At 50.7% G+C, this 19,761-nt stretch overlaps 1 protein-coding gene across 2 annotated transcripts in view; it reads right to left on the bottom strand.

Moving 5' to 3' along the window:
- PRRX1 (paired related homeobox 1) overlaps window positions 1-19,761 on the bottom strand; it is a 137,948-nt gene that overhangs the window by 20,215 nt on the left and 97,972 nt on the right. The window contains exon 4 of one of the 2 annotated variants that reach the window (XM_073642692.1): window positions 14,820-14,896. The exons of the other annotated variant lie outside the window; for it this stretch is intronic. Within the exon in view, the coding sequence (XP_073498793.1) occupies window positions 14,845-14,896 (52 nt within the window). The 3' untranslated portion in view covers window positions 14,820-14,844. The remainder of the gene's footprint in view (window positions 1-14,819; window positions 14,897-19,761) is intronic. 2 annotated transcript variants of the gene reach the window in all.

Genomic DNA, 19,761 nt, shown 5'->3' with positions numbered 1-19,761 from the left:
TAGGAAAGAGTCCTCAATTTGCCCTTATCAGCACGCACACGTGTGTACTGTGAATCAGCTACATACTTCTTGATTGCCAAGACACTTCATCCTGATCATCGCACAATGTTGATTGTAGTCATGCCTTGACCTAAACACTCCACAATTTGTTGCTTCTCAGCAGCCGACACATCCTTTTTCTTTCCCATTTTGGCAGAAAATGTAGGCTGCTTAATAATGTGAGAGAGCCTTCTTAAGTAGTCTTGCCTTTCATTGGACACACCTGCCAAACTAATTAGCACAGGTGTCTGCAATTGCTTACAGTGATATAAAGAGCCCTGACACACATCACCATCAATGAGTTTAACTGACAAACAAACAAATTCTTCCCTTATCACTCCTAAACACTTTTTGTATAATAATTTGGAACGCAGTGTACATGTGCTTTTCCACAAAACACCAGTGGTTCACGTAGTGAATCTTACAGTTCTAACTTGCCAACCGTGGTCTGTATGGAGTTGTTCAATAAAGGGCCCAAAATTAAGATAACATAGATGGGAGAGGTCTCTATGAATAGGAATTCCTAAGTATTTGATACCCTGTGAGGGCCAGGCAAAGGGAAAGTTGGACTGGATGGAATCCTATATGGATTTGGGGAGGGAGACATCGAGGGCCTCAGACTTCGCTGCATTGATTTTAAAATTTTACCATGTAACAAAGTGATCTATTTCAGCCATAACAGCATGGATGGATATATGTGATTGAGTGATATATACTAGGACATCATCAGCAAATAGAGAGCACTTGTACTCGGTGCCTCCCACCTCAATCCACCTAATATTGGGGTTATGGCGAATTGATGAGAGCAGGTGCTCCGTCACTAGGATGTATAAGAGAGGGGACAGAGGACATCACTGCCTTGTCCCATTGGTGATTGTGAAAGGTGATGAAAATGTTCTGACGCACCCCCTGGGCCTTGGGACACCCGGAGCCGGACCCTTTTTGGTGGATGCTGGTGGTTGTAGTCTTCGTGGCGGCGACCCAGTTCCGTGGCTCAGGGCGGTCAAACCAGTGGCGGAACTATTTATGTGGTTTTGATGTTTAAATGTCCGACTACGCCACCCGTGGATTGCGGTCAGAGTGAACCGCCGCTACAGGGCAGACCACTGAGGCTGGTGTTGTGGGTGCAGCAGAGCGTAGCATAACTCCCCACGGGAGGAGTATAGCCTCAGGGCAGTGTATGCGGAGGATGGGGGTGATGGTGCAGGGCAGCAGCAGTAACGACACGGAGTCAGTGATGCAGTTCAGGGCCTTTACTCACAGTTCTTATTATCCAGACCACGTCTGCAGGTAACGGCTGCCCACGTCGTACTGTGCTCACCAGGTGAGGGGCTCAGACAACTCCCAGATAACTTTGGAGCACTTCACAGGACCCCCTTTGTGTGTCCTTTGTCTGGCCTTTCTTACCAACACTTCTGTCCGGCTGCCTCGGGCCTCCTCTTGGTAAACTTGGCGCCAGTTTCCCTGACCCTATGTGGTGCCTTCCTAGCGGGTGTAGCGAGGGGCTGCGCCACATAAAATGTCAGAGCCTCCGGTTTCTAGCTGAGGGTCGTTTCCTGCCTCCACTAGTTCGGGGACCGGTCTCCCCCTTTGGCCTGACCCCTCCACGCAGGTGGATTCGGGCGTGCGGTGGCGACTCGCCCGTCCGCACCCCTGGGATCCCTTCATTCCTCGTTCCTGGAGCCTTCTCCGCTCCTCTTCCTTCCTTCTCCCTCTTCCAGGCCTGGGCCTCTGTTACTAGGCCCGCCTCCGGAGCAGAGCTCATGCAGAGCCCCTGCTCCCTGCCACTTCTGCTCAGACTTCTCTGCACTGAACTAAGATGGTGCCCACCTTTTATACTCCCTTCTCAATGCACCCAGGAACTGCTTCCTCCCTGCTCCTGCACTACAGGGTTCCCCTTCCTCAGTGTTCCCTCCCCCCACTCCAGCCAGGGACAGGGACTGTCGTGCCCATCTCAGGGGCATATTGGTCGCCCTGCCCCACGGCAATGTGGTGTAATGCATGCAGGTGTCGGGTCCTGATCCACACTCCATCCTTACCTGAGAGTGAGATATCACACCTCTGGGTGAGGTGCAATACGTCTTTAGCAACCGAGCCCTCAGGGTGCTACAGTTCCATTTATCTTCAGCCTAGGTGACGTATTGCGATACAGGGCCGTGATTTTGGCTATAAAAGGGTCCCCTAGACCCCTACCCCAAGCTTTTTAAGAGAATCATATATGGCGTGCCAGGAGACTCTATGGAATGCTTTCTCAGCATCCAACGAGAGTATCTAATTACAAATTTTTAACTGCATCTAGCCCAGGAAATACTTTGTGCCTAGTAGCAGTGTCTGCTAGTAAGCGGATTATCCCGGCTGTTAAGCAAGCTGCACCACCTGTAGTTTAGACACTTAATTTTTTCAAAGGAAATGCTTCGGGACCATGGGATACTTAGTGAAGAGCATCAGGAGGCACCCCAAGGCATAGGGGCTGGGACTGGCAGTAGGATGCCTTGCGGTGGACAGCCGAGCTCGATCCTTATAAAAGCTTTTTAACTGCAGCAGCTTTAGTGGACGCTACTGGAGCTGGAATTACCGCGGCTGCTGGCATGAGACTTGCCCTCCAATAGATCCTTGTAAATGGATTTAAAGTGTATTCATTCAAATTAGAGAGACAATTTAAATTAAAAAGCTTAGAGCTGCCTCCACCACAAGGGGGCTCGCTCGACCCACCAGCGGACAGGCACCAGTATTGGGAGAGGGGGGCTGGCCGTCAGGGTTCACCGCGGCTCTGGCACAAACCCGGCGACACGGAGGTGGCACGGGCAGGAGCGGACTGGCCGTGTCGGCTTCTCACTTTTTGGATTTTAGAAGGGCATGACATGCCTATATCTGTGTCTCCCCCTCCTTTTACTCCTCCACCTCTTTTATTTTCGCATGACTATATGTACTTGTCACTTTTCCATGTGTTAGTTATGTCTTCTGAGCAGTTTGTCAGCTTTTGGACACCTTTGAAGGTGTTTTCTATGTGTTTCTATGTGTTTTTGTTTGCCTGCCATTGGTTTTAACGGTGTTCGAAGGTGTTCGACGAACAGTTCGACGAACAGTTCGGCGAACACACGGGTGTTCGACGAACCGAACCGAACTCGAACACTACGGGGGTGGCTCAACACTAATTACGATCACTCTGCACCAGGCTGTCTAACAGGCATACTACACCAGCAGCACCAAAACCTCGTCCTCGTCCCCTATTTGATGCTTTCTTCATTTTTTTGAAGCGCTTTTTAGGCACAGTACTCCCACAGACACGCGTGCAGATTACAATAATTAGTTTTTATGCAAACACACACACAAGTGCAGATTAGAAAAGTCTGTTTTTACGTACAGTACTCCAACAGGCACAGGTGCAGATTATAAAAAAAAAATTCAGGCACATAACTCCCACAGACTCTGGTGCAGATTAGAAAAACTTGTTATGACGCACAGTACTCCCACAGACAAGGGTGCAGATTAGAACATTTCATTTTTACGCATTCAGACACAGGAACAAGTTAGAAAAAAAACATTTTTAGGCACATTATTCGCACAAACACGTGTGCAGATTAGAACATTTTGTTTTTACGCACAGTACTCCCACAGATACGGTGCAGAATACACATGAGGCTTTTTGGCACGGTGCACACACACAGAACCTAAGGGTATGTGCGCATGTTCAGGATTTAATTGCAGAAATTTCTGCATCTCTTGGCAGCAAAAATGCTTGAGAAAAAAATGTGCGCTTTGCCTCGATTTTGATGCGTTTTTGTGTATTTTTTATGCCTTTTTGTACAGCAATGAATGCTTTTTGTATCTAAATAGAGATATTTGAAAAAAAAAACGGGACATCGGTTTAACCCTTGGATTACCGTCGGACCTGGGGTGAGTATATTGGTTAATTTAAATGATTAAAGAATGTGTCTTTGTATTTCAAATAGAGTGCTTTACTCTCAGTGTGTGTGTTTATTTAACTCTTTACTTACAAGTTTGTTTAGTAATGAGGGTGTCTGCTTGACACCTCTTTATCACTAAACAAAGGGCTTGGTGTCAGCGACACTTAATCCCGTAAACTCTAATCCCATTAGCATTAATTCCCATTCATGTCATTTCTGGGCAGCTGAAAGCTTCTATTTTTAGCCTAGGAAGGGTCCATTAGGCCAACATGTTCCCTGGCTGTGAAAAACAGCTCACAGCTATTGCGTTAGCTGCTACATCCCCACAATCAGCAACCAGCAGCGCTTTGGAAGCAGCATATTTTTGCTGCGCCCAAAACGCTGTGTTCTAATGTCGCACTTGTTTTGTCAGTCCATGCAGATGCACCACATGTAATGACATTTCAATCAGTCAAAATCTGCAGAGGAGACTAGCGTCTCCGCTATAGATGTTGGCATGCTGCGAGTGAGTTTGGGTATGTGCTCATGATCAGGAAATGCTGCTAGTTTGACGCTGTGTGTTTATGCAGCGTCAAACCTGCAGCGGCCATATGTTACAGCATAGTATTTCTAGAAATCCCATGTCCACTATGCTTGCATCAGAGGCTGCAGATCACCCATGGACACTGACATGCGGCGCATCTTTCAGGAGCACAGCATGTCAAATTCACTTGCGGAGTCTAGTCTAACCAGCAAAGGCTAGGCAGACAGCTGTGAGCTGATGTTAATAGTCAAGGAAGGGGCCATGGATACTAGCCCCCCATGAGGCTAATAATATCAGCTCTCAGCGGCCCCAGAACTGGCGCATCCATAAGCTGCGCCAAATCTGGCACTTAGCCTCCACTCTTCCCACTTGCCCTGGTGTGGTGGCAACTGGGGTAATAGGGTTGGAGTGCATGTCAACCGTGTATTGGCAGCTGACATGATGCCCAGGTAGTAATGGAGGGCGTCTATAAGACGACCCCATCACTAAATCCATAGTAAGGTGTTTGACGTTTTTTAAATAAAGACACGGCCAAAATAAAGTATTTTATTTTAAATAAAATTCCACATGGATTTAATATTTTATTTAAAAATAAAAAACACTGTATACTCACCTAACGCCTAATCCCCGATGCCCCCTGTAACATCCCTGGCGGCGTGCTCGCATGGTGCACCACCTCCCACCATGCAAGACCGCAATCTTACCTGTCAGTCCATGCTGCACTCTTTGCTCCAGTACCTGCTCTGTCCATGTCTCTAGTCTGATTGCTTAGGGCATCGGCACAGCTTTCTGCTTGTTTCTTATAGCTACTGTGTGCACAGTCCTAATGCGTCCCCAGCCTATTGCTGTGAGTCACTGGATACTTAAACCCCCTCCGCCCAGTAGGAGGTGCCTGAGCAACACTTTCTCTCAGTTTGTCTTTTGCAACTGAATTGCCAGGTCCTGTCCTGTATCTAGTCTGTTCCACCACCCTGGGGGCTGTATACCCAGGCCTGTTACCTGTCTGTTCAGCCACCCTGGGGGCTGTATACCCAGGCCTGTTACCTATCTGTTTCCGCCACCCTGGGGGCTGAGTTCCCAGGCTCGTTTCTGTTTCAGTTCCTGTCTGAACAGTGTCCTAGCCCATTTCTTGTTTGTTTCCATGTTTTGTACCTTCCCTTTTCCTGCAGTGTCTGAACCTGCACCTAACTCCAACTCGTTGTCTCTGTACTTCTGTTTGTGAGTTTTGTGTCCACTCGCTACTTCATTGTAAGTACCTTGTGTGTATCTGGTTCTGCTCGTTCAGTTTCCCTGCCTCCGTATTTACCTCCTGTGTTCTAGCTATCTTCCTGTATCTTCCAGTCTGTTCCATGTGAACAGAGCCCTGTCCTGTCTGCCTTCACCTTCTGCTCTGTTCTGCTCTGCTTGCTCACCGCTCCGGTGGTTCTGCTCTGCTCCGCTTGTTTACCGCACCTGCGGTTCCGTTCTGCTCTGCTTGCTCACCACTACGGCGGTTCCGCTCTGCTCCGTCGTGCATGTGTGCATGTGTGGCACCCCAGGGGTCTGGTTTCCACAGTAACGGCAATGTTATGTCTGAGAGCAGGTGGGAGGTCTCTTGGTCAGGAATCCTATGCATGCCACACCTCCTGCCCAATCCTGGGAGGGGAAGAACTTCCCCTATATAAACCTGGGGCTGAGGCAGGGTTAGTGAGTAGAGAAGAAGTAGAGACAGAGAAGCAGATATAGGAAAAGAACATCAGGAGCTCTGTGGGAGCAGTGCTACAAGGAGTCAGGGGCTGGCAGCTGCAGAGCTCGCCCTGACTGAGAAGTTATCACCGGACCCGGAGTCCGAGGCTGTGGGGACTAACTCCTATCCAGCAGCAGAAACCGACCGGCAGGGGATTGCAGGTCCTCTGGCCCAGAAACCCGAAGGCACGGTCACACGCGTGGGACCAGCACCGCCGTCGTGGAGCGGAAGCCACTAGAAGGCCCCGAGTCACCGGCCATACGGGTGAGCACCACACGGTACACTCAGGGACGTGGGCTACTTATACCCGCCTCTAGCAAGGTAGCCAGAAGAGTATCGTTAGTTTGGGAGGCCTACAACTCCGCCTGGCCAGGGGAGATCCCATCTTCTCAAGGACTGACCAGGCCCCAATCGCTAGCCAGTACTCCGGGAGGGTCTATCGTTGTCACCAGTAAAGACCCTGAACTACACCGTACCGTCTCCGAGTGGTTCCTGCTACCCCCATCATCCACGTCGGCTGCCCTGAGGCCATACCCCTCCCGTTGGGGGTTATACTATCACGCTGCACAATCCTACCACCGGCCTCAGCGGTCTGCCCTGCAGCAGCAGCTCCTTAGCTGTACTCAACGGGTGGCGTAGTCGTCCAACATCTACCGCTAATACAGCGCCACTTAGTCTGACTCCCTGGGCACGGACCGGATCACCGCCACGAGACTACAACCCTCAAGAGATCCGGCTCCGGGTAAGCTCCCGCGTGCGCAACGCAGCGCAACACAGGCCCAGGGGCGCGTCAACTTTTGGCGTAGTCGGCAGGATCTCGTGCCAGCAACCACCGGGTACTGCGTGCCTGAAAAAGACTGTTCAAACTTACCTGTGGTGAAGATTCCCGCCATCCGGCGCCATCTTCCACTTCCTTCCCGCCATCGGTGGAGTTTTCCCGCCATCCGGCGCCATCTTCAGCCTTCTTCCCGCCATACGTGGAGTTTTCCAGCCATTGGACGCCATCTTGAGGACGCCGCGCGGGAAGAAGAGGGGCGTGGACTCCGAAAGCGCGCGAGAACTGAAGCCCCGCCTCACGTCCGGACGTTGCGTGAGGTCCTGGAAGGAGCCCAGCAGACGCCGACGTCACAGGAGCGCGACGGAAGGTCCTCAACCCTGACGATCCACTGCGGAGCCGCGGCCTACGGAAGAGGATCATCGCAAGGTAGGCCACAGTCAACTAGGGGGGAGAAGGATGCCGGATACGGAGGAGAGCTTCACCGCTTCAACCCCCGCCAGCGCCACCGCTGTTGCGGTCATGCCTTTCACCATGCCCTATATCCCGGGGGCAGCCTGGCTACCCCAGTACTCAGGGGAGTCACATACCCTGCATGACTTTAGAGAAAAGCTGGATAGCCTCTTCCAGGTGTACCCCCTCACAGAGGAGCAAAAAGTGAGCATCCTGGTGGCCCAATTAACCGGGGCAGCCCAAAGGGAGGTAAAGTCCTGGCCACCTGGGGGGAGGACTGTCGCAGGGATACTAACCCGGCTGAGGGACACCTTTGATACCCGCACCTCAGCCGAGATCAAGCTTAGATTCTACGGGTGCAAACAGCGGGCACATGAGAGTATAAGGGACTATGCCCTGAACCTACAAGAGGCCCTGAGAGCCATTAAGCAGACCGACCCTGACGGCGTGGGAGACGAGGACAGGCTGTTGACTGAACAATTTATAGAGGGTTTATATTGCAATGCCCACCGAACCCAGTTGCGGGCAATGGCCTTACAGGACCCTCATCTGGGATTTGCACAGTTCAAGGACAGAGCCATCCGGGTGCTTCGAGAACCGGCACCAGGTGGCGTTGTGACCCCCAGACGCCCCACTACCACTTACCACCAGGAGGCGGCGCCCTTGTCAGCAGGGCCTGTGGGAGCTGATGCGCAGGCTTTGAACAATGACCCGGCTCCAGAAGTGCACCATCAGGTCCAAGAGCTAGCTAAAAGCGTTGCTGCGCTAACCCGAACTGTGCAGTCTTTACAGGTTTCCACTCCAGGGAAGATCCAGCTGGCATCCGGACCGGAGGACATCCCGTGGCGTCGACCAAGGAGGACCCCACCGGCCAGAGGAAGACCCAGCGACCGATACAACGAGGACGGACGACCCATCTGCCGCCGCTGCAATCAACCCGGACATATGGCAAGGTACTGTCCTTTAAACTGGCACAACCTGGGGTAGAGGGCCAACCCCCAGGAAAAAGATCACCAGGCCCATCGAACTGGCGCGACAAATATGTGGGAGGACGTCCAGTCTTACCCGTGGTACTGGATGGCATTCCTATGAGTGCCCTACTGGACACCGGGTCACAGGTCACCACCATCCCGTACGTGCTCTTCAAGCAGTACTGGAATGACTCGGATATCACCCGCTACCCTGACGACGACTTGAGTATCATCGCCAGCAATGGTCAGCCCGTGCCACAGATTGGATTTAAAGAGGTGACCATTAAAATCGGTAGGGTCGAACTGGCAGCACAGGGACTGATCATTGTAGACATTGACAAACACGAGAGTCACCCAAAGATAACTCTAGGAACTAATGTAATTGAAAATTGTCTTGCAGAGGTGATTTTCCTTTTACAGCAGGTTGCCAAGAACGCCAGCTCCGGCCAGCAGCGAGTGCTCCAGAAAGAGATCCGGGCACTGATGCGACGGCAACAGCTAGAACTCTCCGGTGGTGAGATTGGTAGCGTGCGAATGTGTGACCCTTTCCCTATTGCCATGCCCCCGAAAAGTGAAATGATGATTTGGTGCCGGGCAGCTATTGGTCTGAGAGGTAGAGATTACCAGGCAATGGTAGAACCAGTTTACTCAGACAGTAGGCCCACCATTTTGACAGCACGGGGGGTGGTCAATGTACGCCATGGGAGGGTGCCCGTTCGCATAATAAATATCGGGAAGAGGGAAGTGTACCTGCCCCGGTATGCCACGCTAGCCAAATTGTATACCATCAATCAAGATTCCATACAGTCCGTAGAACCCTTGCCTCCATCTTCCCCGGAGGAAGGTAACGGCTCTCAGAAAACAATGGAGGACTGGTGTCAGCAACTACATTTGGGTACTGATTCCACTCCCTCACACCAGAAACAGGGAGTCTATCGGGTGGTTCAAGAGTACGAGAGAGTGTTTAGTAAACACCCGTTAGACTTCGGGCGAGTCAAGGGGGTAGAACACCACATCCCCACGGGAAACCATCCTCCCATAAAAGAGAGGTATCGACCCGTACCCCCTGCACACTACCAACACGCCAAGGGGATGCTTAGAGACATGAAGGAGGCTGGGGTGATCAGGGATAGCTGTAGCCCCTGGGCAGCTCCACTAGTCTTAGTCAAAAAGAAAGACAACATCATGAGGATGTGTGTAGATTACCGGAAAATCAACCGTATCACACACAAGGATGCGTACCCCTTACCAAGGATAGAGGAGTCTTTGGCTGCTTTAAGATCTGCTAACTTCTTCTCTACCTTGGATCTCACTAGTGGGTACTGGCAGGTTCCTGTAGCAGAGGCGGACCGGGAGAAGACCGCATTCACCACCCCGATGGGACTTAGCGAGTTTACCTGCATGCCGTTCGGACTCTGCAATGCTCCAGGAACCTTCCAACGATTAATGGAGTGATGTCTGGGCCACAGAAACTTCGAGACGGTCCTGTTGTACCTGGACGATGTCATCGTATATTCCAAGACGTATGAGGACCACCTGAAACACCTGGCGGAAGTGTTCGAAGCTCTGGCAAGCTACGGCCTAAAGGTGAAACCCTCCAAGTGTCACCTCCTGAAACCAAAGGTGCAGTACCTGGGACACGTGGTGAGCGCTGACGGAGTGGCTCCCGACCCTGATAAGATCACCGCAATTAAGGAATGGCCAAGTCCCTCCAGTGTAAAGGAAGTGCGGCAGTTCCTCGGGTTGGTAGGCTATTACCGCAGATTCATCCCCGGTTTCACCAAAAAGGCAGCTCCTATGCAGGACCTCCTGATAGGCCAGTCCCGGAAGGCCAAGAACCAGAAGCCACCCTTCAGATGGGAGAAGTTAGAAGAAGAGTCCTTCCGCCAGCTGAAGATGGCCCTCACGGGGGATGAAATCCTGGCGTACCCTGATTACAGCCAGCCCTTTATCCTCTACACCGACGCAAGTAACATCGGGCTAGGAGCCGTGCTGTCCCAGATCCAGCAGGGGAAAGAACGAGTAATCGCTTACGCCAGCCGAAAACTGCGACCCACCGAAAGAAACCCTGAGAATTACAGCTCATTTAAGCTAGAGTTCCTGGCAGTGGTGTGGGCAGTCACCGAACGCTTTAAGCACTACCTCGCTTCTTCCCGGTTCACCGTGTACACGGATAACAACCCGTTGACACACCTGGACACGGCAAAACTCGGTGCCCTAGAGCAGAGATGGATGGCCCGTCTGTCCAACTACGAGTTCACAATCAAATACCGGGCAGGACGCTCCAATACCAACGCGGACGCCCTGTCCAGGATGCCAAACCTACCGGACGTAGGAGAAGATCCAGAGGGACTGGAAGAAGTTGAACTCCCCGCGTTCCACCGTCATGGGACTATCCAGTATTCCCATCGGGTAAGGAGTAAGCAAGCCGCTACGTTTAACCCCTTGCCTCACTACAACTGGGAGGAAACGCAAGACAGTGACCCTGCCGTCCGGCTGGTGAAGGAGATGCTGACTCGGCCAGAGGCTCGCCTTGACCCAGACGCTCCGGAGGAAGCTAAGCAACTGTGGGCTGAGAAGAGTCGACTGTTCCTTTACAAGGGGAAGTTGTGCCGCAGAATGGTTAACTCCCGGACGCATGAACTAATCTGGCAAGTAGTGGTGCCACGGAGAGACGCAGCCATGGTGATGGAAGCATACCACGACGGGGCTGGACACTTCGGATGGAAGAAGCTGGAGTTCCTGCTGCGTGGGCGGTTCCACTGGGTAGGCATGAGGGGAACCATCGAGAGGTGGTGCAGAGACTGTGGCCCGTGCAACCTAAGAAGGAAGGACCGTGCCAGCCAGAAGACTCCCCTGCAGTCCATCGTCACCCGGCAGCCGTTGGAACTGGTAGCCTTGGATCATGTAAAACTGACCCCAAGCAGAAGTGGCTACGTCTACGCGTTAACCATTGTGGATCATTACTCCCGGTTCTTGGTTGTCGTCCCCGTTAAGGACTTAACGGCTCAAACAGCAGCTAGAGCCTTCCAGCAGCACTTCTGCCGTCCACACGGGTACCCGGACCAAGTGCTGACGGACCAGGGACCTGCCTTTGAAGCGGAGGTCTTCCAGGAATTCTGCAATCTGTATGGCTGCCGGAAGATAAGGACGACACCCTATCATCCGCAAACTAATGGACTTTGTGAGAAAATGAACCAGGTGGTAATGGATCTCCTGAAAACGTTGCCCCTGGAAGAACGCAGTCTGTGGCCTGAGAAGCTGCCCGATCTGGTGGACCTATACAACCACATCCCGGTAGGTTCCACCAACTGTACCCCGGCTTACCTAATGAGGGCGAGACCTGGTAAGTTACCTGTTGACCTGGAAATGGGAGTCCTGACACCCGAGGACACTTCACCAGAAGCAGACTGGGACACAGAGAGGCAGCAGCAGTACCGGAAAGTACAGGAGAGCGTGGAGCGAAGTCTCTGTCAGGCTAGGGAAAGACAAGAGAAAACTTACAACCAGTATGCTCCCGCTGTTCCCCTGGTACCCTGAGAGCAGGTCTTGAAGAGGAAAAGACGGCTCCACAAGTTGGACGACCAGTGGGAGAAGGACCCGTACACCGTACTGCCCTCAAGCCACGAGAACCCGAAAGTCTGTACCATCAGTAAAGACGGAGGGGAGACCATAGCCATTGTATCCCGGGATCACCTGAAGAAGTGTCCTGAACAGCTACGGAACCCTGAAGAGGAACAAGAAGACCATCGACCCGTAGAGGAAAGGGAAGATATGGTTAGTACTGTGCTCGGAGACTTCCCTCGGTCCTGGACTCAAGTCAATGGTGCAGTTGTGGTACCCGTCCTCACGTTCCTCCAACCAGCATCCCAAGTGCCTACGGAGCAACAGGTAGAGCTGGAAGAGCAGCCGGTCCAGGAGGCAGAAGACTCCACACAAGCAGAACAGGAGGATCAACCCTCTGCTTATAGTGAGCCTGCCGTACCCCTAGTGAGTCAAAGAGCCGGTAGACAGCTTCCCAGTTTACCCTTGACAGCTCCTACACCCTGTAGTTCAGGGCTAGACAGTCAGCTCCGTAGGTCCACTAGGGCCACTAGAGGCCAGTTACCCGCACGTTGGAGGATTTGAAGTGTATAAATTGTTTTATTTGTGGTTACCTGTTTTTCTTGTTGCTTGTGTATAATTATGTGTTTCTTGTTATTTTTAGGAGTCCTTGGTGGATTTACCGGGAATCCTTTGTGTATAGTTGGAGCGTAACCCAGGACGGACTAAAGACTGTTAAGGACTCGGGGCAGGACAGACCCCTACCTGGTTACGTCTCCCTGTTTTGGTGAAATGGACACCTTGCTTTTCTTCAAAGACTGCGCCCGGTTGCGGACACGCCGTAACCATCTTTATGTGTTTTTCTTATTGTATTATTATTGTTATTATCTTGTTATGTTTTTCTAAAAATATGTTTAGTCCCGGAGTACTAAATTTCACTAGGGGGGAATGTGGCACCCCAGGGGTCTGGTTTCCACAGTAACGGCAATGTTATGTCTGAGAGCAGGTGGGAGGTCTCTTGGTCAGGAATCCTATGCATGCCACACCTCCTGCCCAGTCCTGGGAGGGGAAGAACTTCCCCTATATAAACCTGGGGCTGAGGCAGGGTTAGTGAGTAGAGAAGAAGTAGAGACAGAGAAGCAGATATAGGAAAAGAACATCAGAAGCTCTGTGGGAGCAGTGCTACAAGGAGTCAGGGGCTGGCAGCTGCAGAGCTCGCCCTGACTGAGAAGTTATCACCGGACCCGGAGTCCGAGGCTGTGGGGACTAACTCCTATCCAGCAGCAGAAACCGACCGGCAGGGGATTGCAGGTCCTCTGGCCCAGAAACCCGAAGGCACGGTCACACGCGTGGGACCAGCACCACCGTCGTGGAGCGGAAGCCACTAGAAGGCCCCGAGTCACCGGCCATACGGGTGAGCACCACACGGTACACTCAGGGACGTGGGCTACTTATACCCGCCTCTAGCAAGGTAGCCAGAAGAGTATCGTTAGTTTGGGAGGCCTACAACTCCGCCTGGCCAGGGGAGATCCCATCTGCTCAAGGACTGACCAGGCCCCAATCGCTAGCCAGTACTCCGGGAGGGTCTATCGTTGTCACCAGTAAAGACCCTGAACTACACCGTACCGTCTCCGAGTGGTTCCTGCTACCCCCATCATCCACGTCGGCTGCCCTGAGGCCATACCCCTCCCGTTGGGGGTTATACTATCACGCTGCACAATCCTACCACCGGCCTCAGCGGTCTGCCCTGCAGCAGCAGCTCCTTAGCTGTACTCAACGGGTGGCGTAGTCGTCCAACATCTACTGCTAATACAGCGCCACTTAGTCTGACTCCCTGGGCACGGACCGGATCACCGCCACGAGACTACAACCCTCAAGAGATCCGGCTCCGGGTAAGCTCCCGCGTGCGCAACGCAGCGCGACACAGGCCCAGGGGCGCGTCACATGCATGTGTGCGTACCGTGTGTGCATGCATGTCTGAATACCATGTGTGCATGCATGTCTGTGTACCGTGTGTGGGTGCATGTCTGCGTACTGTGTGAGCATGTCTGCATACCGTGTGTGCGAGCATGTCTGTGTACCATGTGTGTGCATGTCTGCATACCGTGTGAGCGTGCATGTCTGCGTACTGTGTGTATGTGCGTGCATGTCTGCGTACTGTGTGTATGTGCATACATGTTTGCATATGTGAAGGATGAGGGGACAGCTTGGGCCCTGTGTTGCATACCTATATTTCTGTATCTGCGCATCATGAATGGTGGTATTTGTTAAAGGGGCCCACTGAGACTCTTTCGCCTGAGGCCCAAAACCTGGAGCCGGCCCTGGTAGTGTCCCATGGCAATTTTTTGTGCGTTTTTGACTTATTGACTTGAATTGAATTGAAACTGCGTGTTTGCTGAATTAAAGTCTTTGGGTGAAAAATGCTGCAGAAACGCACAAAGAATGGACATGCTGCAGATTTAAACGCAATGACAATCCTGACAGGAAAATCCCTGATCATGCACACAGCACTTCAGGATTGTCATTGCATTACCTGGCACATGGATTACCTAGCTTTTTTGGTGCATTTCTGCGTGGAAAAAATGCCACGAAAACGCACCAAAAACGCACAGTGTGCACATAGCCTAACACTGTCCATCACTCCATCTGCTTTCTATCCCTGCGCTTATCAGAGCAGAAAGGCGGTGGCACCAGTGATCCGGCACTTATACAGGCGTCGATTTATTCATCCCTTATCTGGAGCAACACTACAACAAACAGCTTTAAGAAAATTGCTATTTAATGGGGAAAACAAGTTTTTACTAAAACAGACATGTCAGGAGGGCCAGTAATAAAATGTACTTGAGGTTTAGTAAAATGTCAGCATCTTTCACTCACTTACCATGGGTATATTTGCGTCAATTTTCTCACCAATCTTGGAAAAGGTATGTTCGGACTTTCGGAGTTTGGGACCATCCACTAAAATGTAGGAGGCAAAACAAAATCCATTGTAAGTCTTAAATCTACTTACTAAATTCCTATGCACATATATTAATATCCCAAGTTTTCAGGGGCCTATTTAACTAAATGCTATCTAAGACAGAATTGAAAAATCCAAAATGCTTTTTTTTATTTATGATTGTGTGCCCTAATGATGTTAATAGTAAAAAATATGATCATGTGTCATGACTCTTGCGGTGATGTTTAACTGCGAATTGTATGATTTTGACAGCAGTACCATATTTTAGTAATGCATTCTACAATGTCACTAGTGCATAATATCATAATATCAGGAGCAAAACCATTCACCATAATGCAGATGGGGGCAGTTTGATTTTTGTTAAAAAGCCCCTCACAGCTCCCAGCAGTTTTACTGTACACTGAGATCAGGGGCGGACACAGACTGTAGTGGGCCCCAGTGCAAGAAATTTTTTGGGCCCCCCCGCCCTTCATAGGGCAACAAAGTTATGTAAATATAACCCCCCCATTGGCATCTCTCACCCCCCCATGTGCAGCTCTCATCCCCCCCATGTGCAGCTCTCATCCGCCCCATGTATCTCTCATCCCCCCCATATGCATCTCACCACCCCCCGTGCAGCTCTCATCCCCCCATGTGCAGCTCTCATCCCCCCATGTGCATCTCATCCCCTCCCCGGTGCATCTCATCCCCTCCCACATGCATCTCATCCCCCCCGTGCATCTCATCCTCCATGTGCATCTCATCCCCCATGTGCATCTCTCATTCCCCCTGTGCATCTCTCATCCCTCCCCCCGTGCATCTCTCTCCCCCCCGTACATCTCTCATCCCCCCGTGCATCTCTGATTCCCCCCACTCCTAGTTAATTAATTGTATTTTAAAAAAAATAAAACTTGTTATACTTACCCCCATGCGATCCCTGCAGAATCCTGGCGCTCGTCCACGTCGCTGCCACCAGGTTCTCCTGACTTCCGGTCATGTGACGGCGCCGTCACATGACCGGAAGTCAGGGCAATCATGAAGGCGTTGCCACAGCAGCGCTACACTGCTACACAGAGGAAAGCATGTCCCGGCGCTTAGCGCTCAGCATGGGGCCGGGGGCCCAGGGCCGGCTCCAGGTTTTTGTGGGCCCCGGGCGAAAGAGTCTCAGTGGGCCCCTTTAACACATACCACGATTCATGATGCACAGATACCGAAGAGAAATATATATATAGTACAATTCAAAGGTTTCACTTCTTACATTACATGAGTGATATCTATTGTAAATTCCACAATAGCTCAGAAACCGGCGAATCGCTCCACACAGTATACTGGCCCCCATAAAATGCTCCATGCAGGAGACTGGCCCCCATAAAATGCTCCATACAGAATACTGGCCCCCATGAAACGCTCCATACAGAATACTGGTCCCCATATAACGCTCCATACAGGATTCTGGCCCCCATAAAACGCTCCATACAGAATACTGGCCCCCATATAACGCTCCATACAGAATACTGGCCCCCATATAACGCTCCATACAAAATACTGACCCCCATATAACGCTCCATACAGAATACTGGCCCCCATATAACGCTCCATACAAAATACTGGCCCCCATATAACGCTCCATACAGAATACTGGCCCCCATATAGCGCTAAATACAGGATACTGGCCACCCATATAACGCTCCATACAGGATACTGGCCCCCATATAATGCTCCATGCAGGATACTGGCCCCCATATAACGCTCCATACAGAATACTGGCCCCCATATAACGCTCCACGCAGGCTGTTCTCCACACATAATGCCCCACGCAGGCTGTTCCCCCCACATAATGCCCCATGCAGGCTGCCCCCCCCATATAGGATGTCACCCCCCTTATAATGCCCCATGCAGGATGACACCCCCCCTTCCTTATAATACCCCATGCAGGATTTCACACACACACCCTCCCTTATAATGCCCCATGAAGGATGTCACACACACCCCCTCCCTTATAATGCCCCATGCAGGATGTCACAGACCCCCCCTCCCTTATAATGCCCCATGCAGGATGTCACACATCCCCCCTCCCTTATAATACCCCATGCAGGATGTCACCCCCCTCCCTTATAATGCCCCATGCAGGATGTCACACACCCCCACCTCACCCCCCTCCCTTATACTGCCACAGGCCCCATACAATAAAAAAAAAAAAATCAAATACTCACCTCACATCTCACCTGCTGCCGCTGCTCCGGACTCCTCAGCGTCGCCGGCCTCATCCCGCTCTGCGCTGTGACTGCTCAGGAGAGAGCGCGGTGTAAAGACGTCACCGCACCCTCTGACCTGAGACATCACAGTCCAGCAGCCGTGGAGGATTCAGGAGTTGCTGCGGAGGCACGGGGAGGGGTAAGTATTGTGCCGGGTGCCGGGGCCCTGAGCAAGCGGGCGCTGGCACCGCTCTCCTCCACTCACGGGTCCCATAGCGCAGGGTGCCCGACGGTGAGGGGCCCCCTCCGCCTGCTCAGGGCCCTGCGGGGGCCCCATGAGGAGACGCACAAGAGGGGGGCTCCAAGGGGGCCCCGACCGGCCGGGCCCAATACTGGAGTCAGGACAGTCATGCCCTGATGGCGGCCCTGCTAGAGGGGCCCCCTCTCCCTCGGGGCCCCCGTGCAATGACGGGCTGCACGGGCGGTAGGTCCGCCCCTGACTGAGATGCTCTGTGACATGTAATGCCTGATATTTGACGAGGTAGTGTATATCACAAGTTACACACATATAATAGTTACAAAATTACAGACAACAATCCTCTTTTCTCTGATAAATGTCTGTGGCATAGAGCTCTATACTCTCTGCTCTCACTGTAAAGAATCCATACCAGCTTGTGCGAGATATTTAGTGTAAACCTCTTAAATGACCTAAATATAATCATTAACAGAGTGTAAATTAAAGGGACTATCAGCACAGAATGACTGTTCAAACCAAGTACAGAAACTCGCTGCTTCATGGTGGGGCCATCATTTATATACACCTTCCTACCTGTTTAGTTTCCATCTATTCCCTCTATCAGTGGAGATTGGGGGAGAACAAGTGTGAAGGTGTATTTTAATGATTGGCCCCGCCATGAAGCCCCATGCGACGGGGCTTAGCTTGATCAGTCATCCAGTGCTGACAGAGTCGCTTTAAGTCTTTTAAAAAAGAAGACATTTTTGAAGTCTCTGAAAAAAATTATGCATCCAATTTGTCCATGATTTTTCTGAAGCTGCTTACTATTCTGCCTTTGCTGGTTTATTATAATTACCATAATTTTTTAGTTCACAATAAATGCTGCCAATGTGTTAATATTACTGTTCTAAAAAACAATCATCTTTTACTTATAGATCTCATCATTCAGTTTTATATTCCATTATGTCAGTAAAAACATTCACTATTGGTTTTTATATGAGTTGCCTAGAAAAAAAATCTGGTTGGCAACTCTGTACCTATTCAGAAATACCTGTTTTCCATGCAGTGATTATCGTGAAGAATGAATGTTTCCAACAAGTTCAAAAAAGAAATCTGCATAAATTAAAGGCGCTGTCTTGACCCATCATATTGACGGTCTTTCTATCAATATGAGATGAGGGGGTCTGATACCAGGACCCCCCAACAATTAGCTGAAGACAGCTCCTGCAGTAAATTGGTGTAAACACATGGAAGGGTGCTGCAGAAGATGGCTCCATTAATTGCGTAGTGGCTGTCGCCGGGTACTGCAGAACAGCTCCTATTTAAGGCCCTCTTCACAAGTCCGTGTTTCCGTACATATGGTATCCGTTTTTGGCACAGATGCCACGCATACCCATTATAACCTATGCTGCTATATATGTCTGTGCTTTTACATGGACCGTGTATCCATGCAAAACACAAAGAGACATGACCTTTTTTTTCTGGCAGCACGGATCACAAGGGCCAATACAAGTGTATGAAAAACACGCACAGCATCCATGTGCCGTCCATGTGTTGCACGTTTTTATCACTGAAAAGTATAGAGAAGCTTTGTAATTTCATTCTTTCTTTATGACACACTGATGACTGAATGATCCAAAACACTGATGGCACCAGTACTGTTTTTTCCTATACCAGTTTGATATGGATGTAAGAAGGGGGCATAAAAGAGATGTTTTTAGCTGATCGTTGGGGGTGCTGGGTGTTAGACTCCCACAGGTCTCATCAACATAGTGTAATCTGACAACCCATTTAACGTAGCTTATTGATTATAAGTTTATGGATAACCAGTTATGGACTAAGATTAGAGTTTCTAAAGTTGGAATGAAGATTTTATATCATAATTTATGTGCAAAAATTAGTAGGAGCATAACTGCAGTTTTAACCCTTTCCTGAACTCTACCATAAATGTCAGGAGTCAGTGTCAGGACATTCTTTGTGGGCAGAGTTAGAGAATTCTGTGCTCCCATCCTGTTCTTTTGCTGAAAAAAAAATGGAAAATGCGGTGTTTGAGGGTGCTGCTGAGTCCACAGAAACAGGGTAACCAAGAGGTTGGAAAGAGGGAAATCTTATTGACAATGCATTTCAGAGTTCTTCATCAGTTCACACTTTAGACTGTTGCACGACAATGCTTGTGATTGCAAAGTGCTGCCTAGCAATTCCACAATGTTTCAGGCAGGGCCGTATTTACCTATTTGCTACTATGCAGTGGAGAACCAGTGTCTAGGGCAGCAGGTTGGTTGGGGCAAAACCAAAAAGAAATGTTAAACCCCTCCACTAGACCAAATAACAAATCTGGTGTCTTTGCAGTGGGTTGTGTGTGTTGAGGTTCCCTGCATTCATTCGCATTCCCGTCCATGAGCCATGAATACAAATGAGGATGCCGGCACTCGAACACTGCAAGACCAGAGGAGCA

The sequence above is a fragment of the Phyllobates terribilis genome, unplaced genomic scaffold, assembly GCF_046119375.1.
Source record: "Phyllobates terribilis strain yellow unplaced genomic scaffold, ASM4611937v1 Scaffold_8__6_contigs__length_399053987, whole genome shotgun sequence".
Lineage (NCBI taxonomy): Eukaryota > Metazoa > Chordata > Amphibia > Anura > Dendrobatidae > Phyllobates > Phyllobates terribilis.
This window is presented reverse-complemented; position numbering and strand designations above follow the sequence as displayed.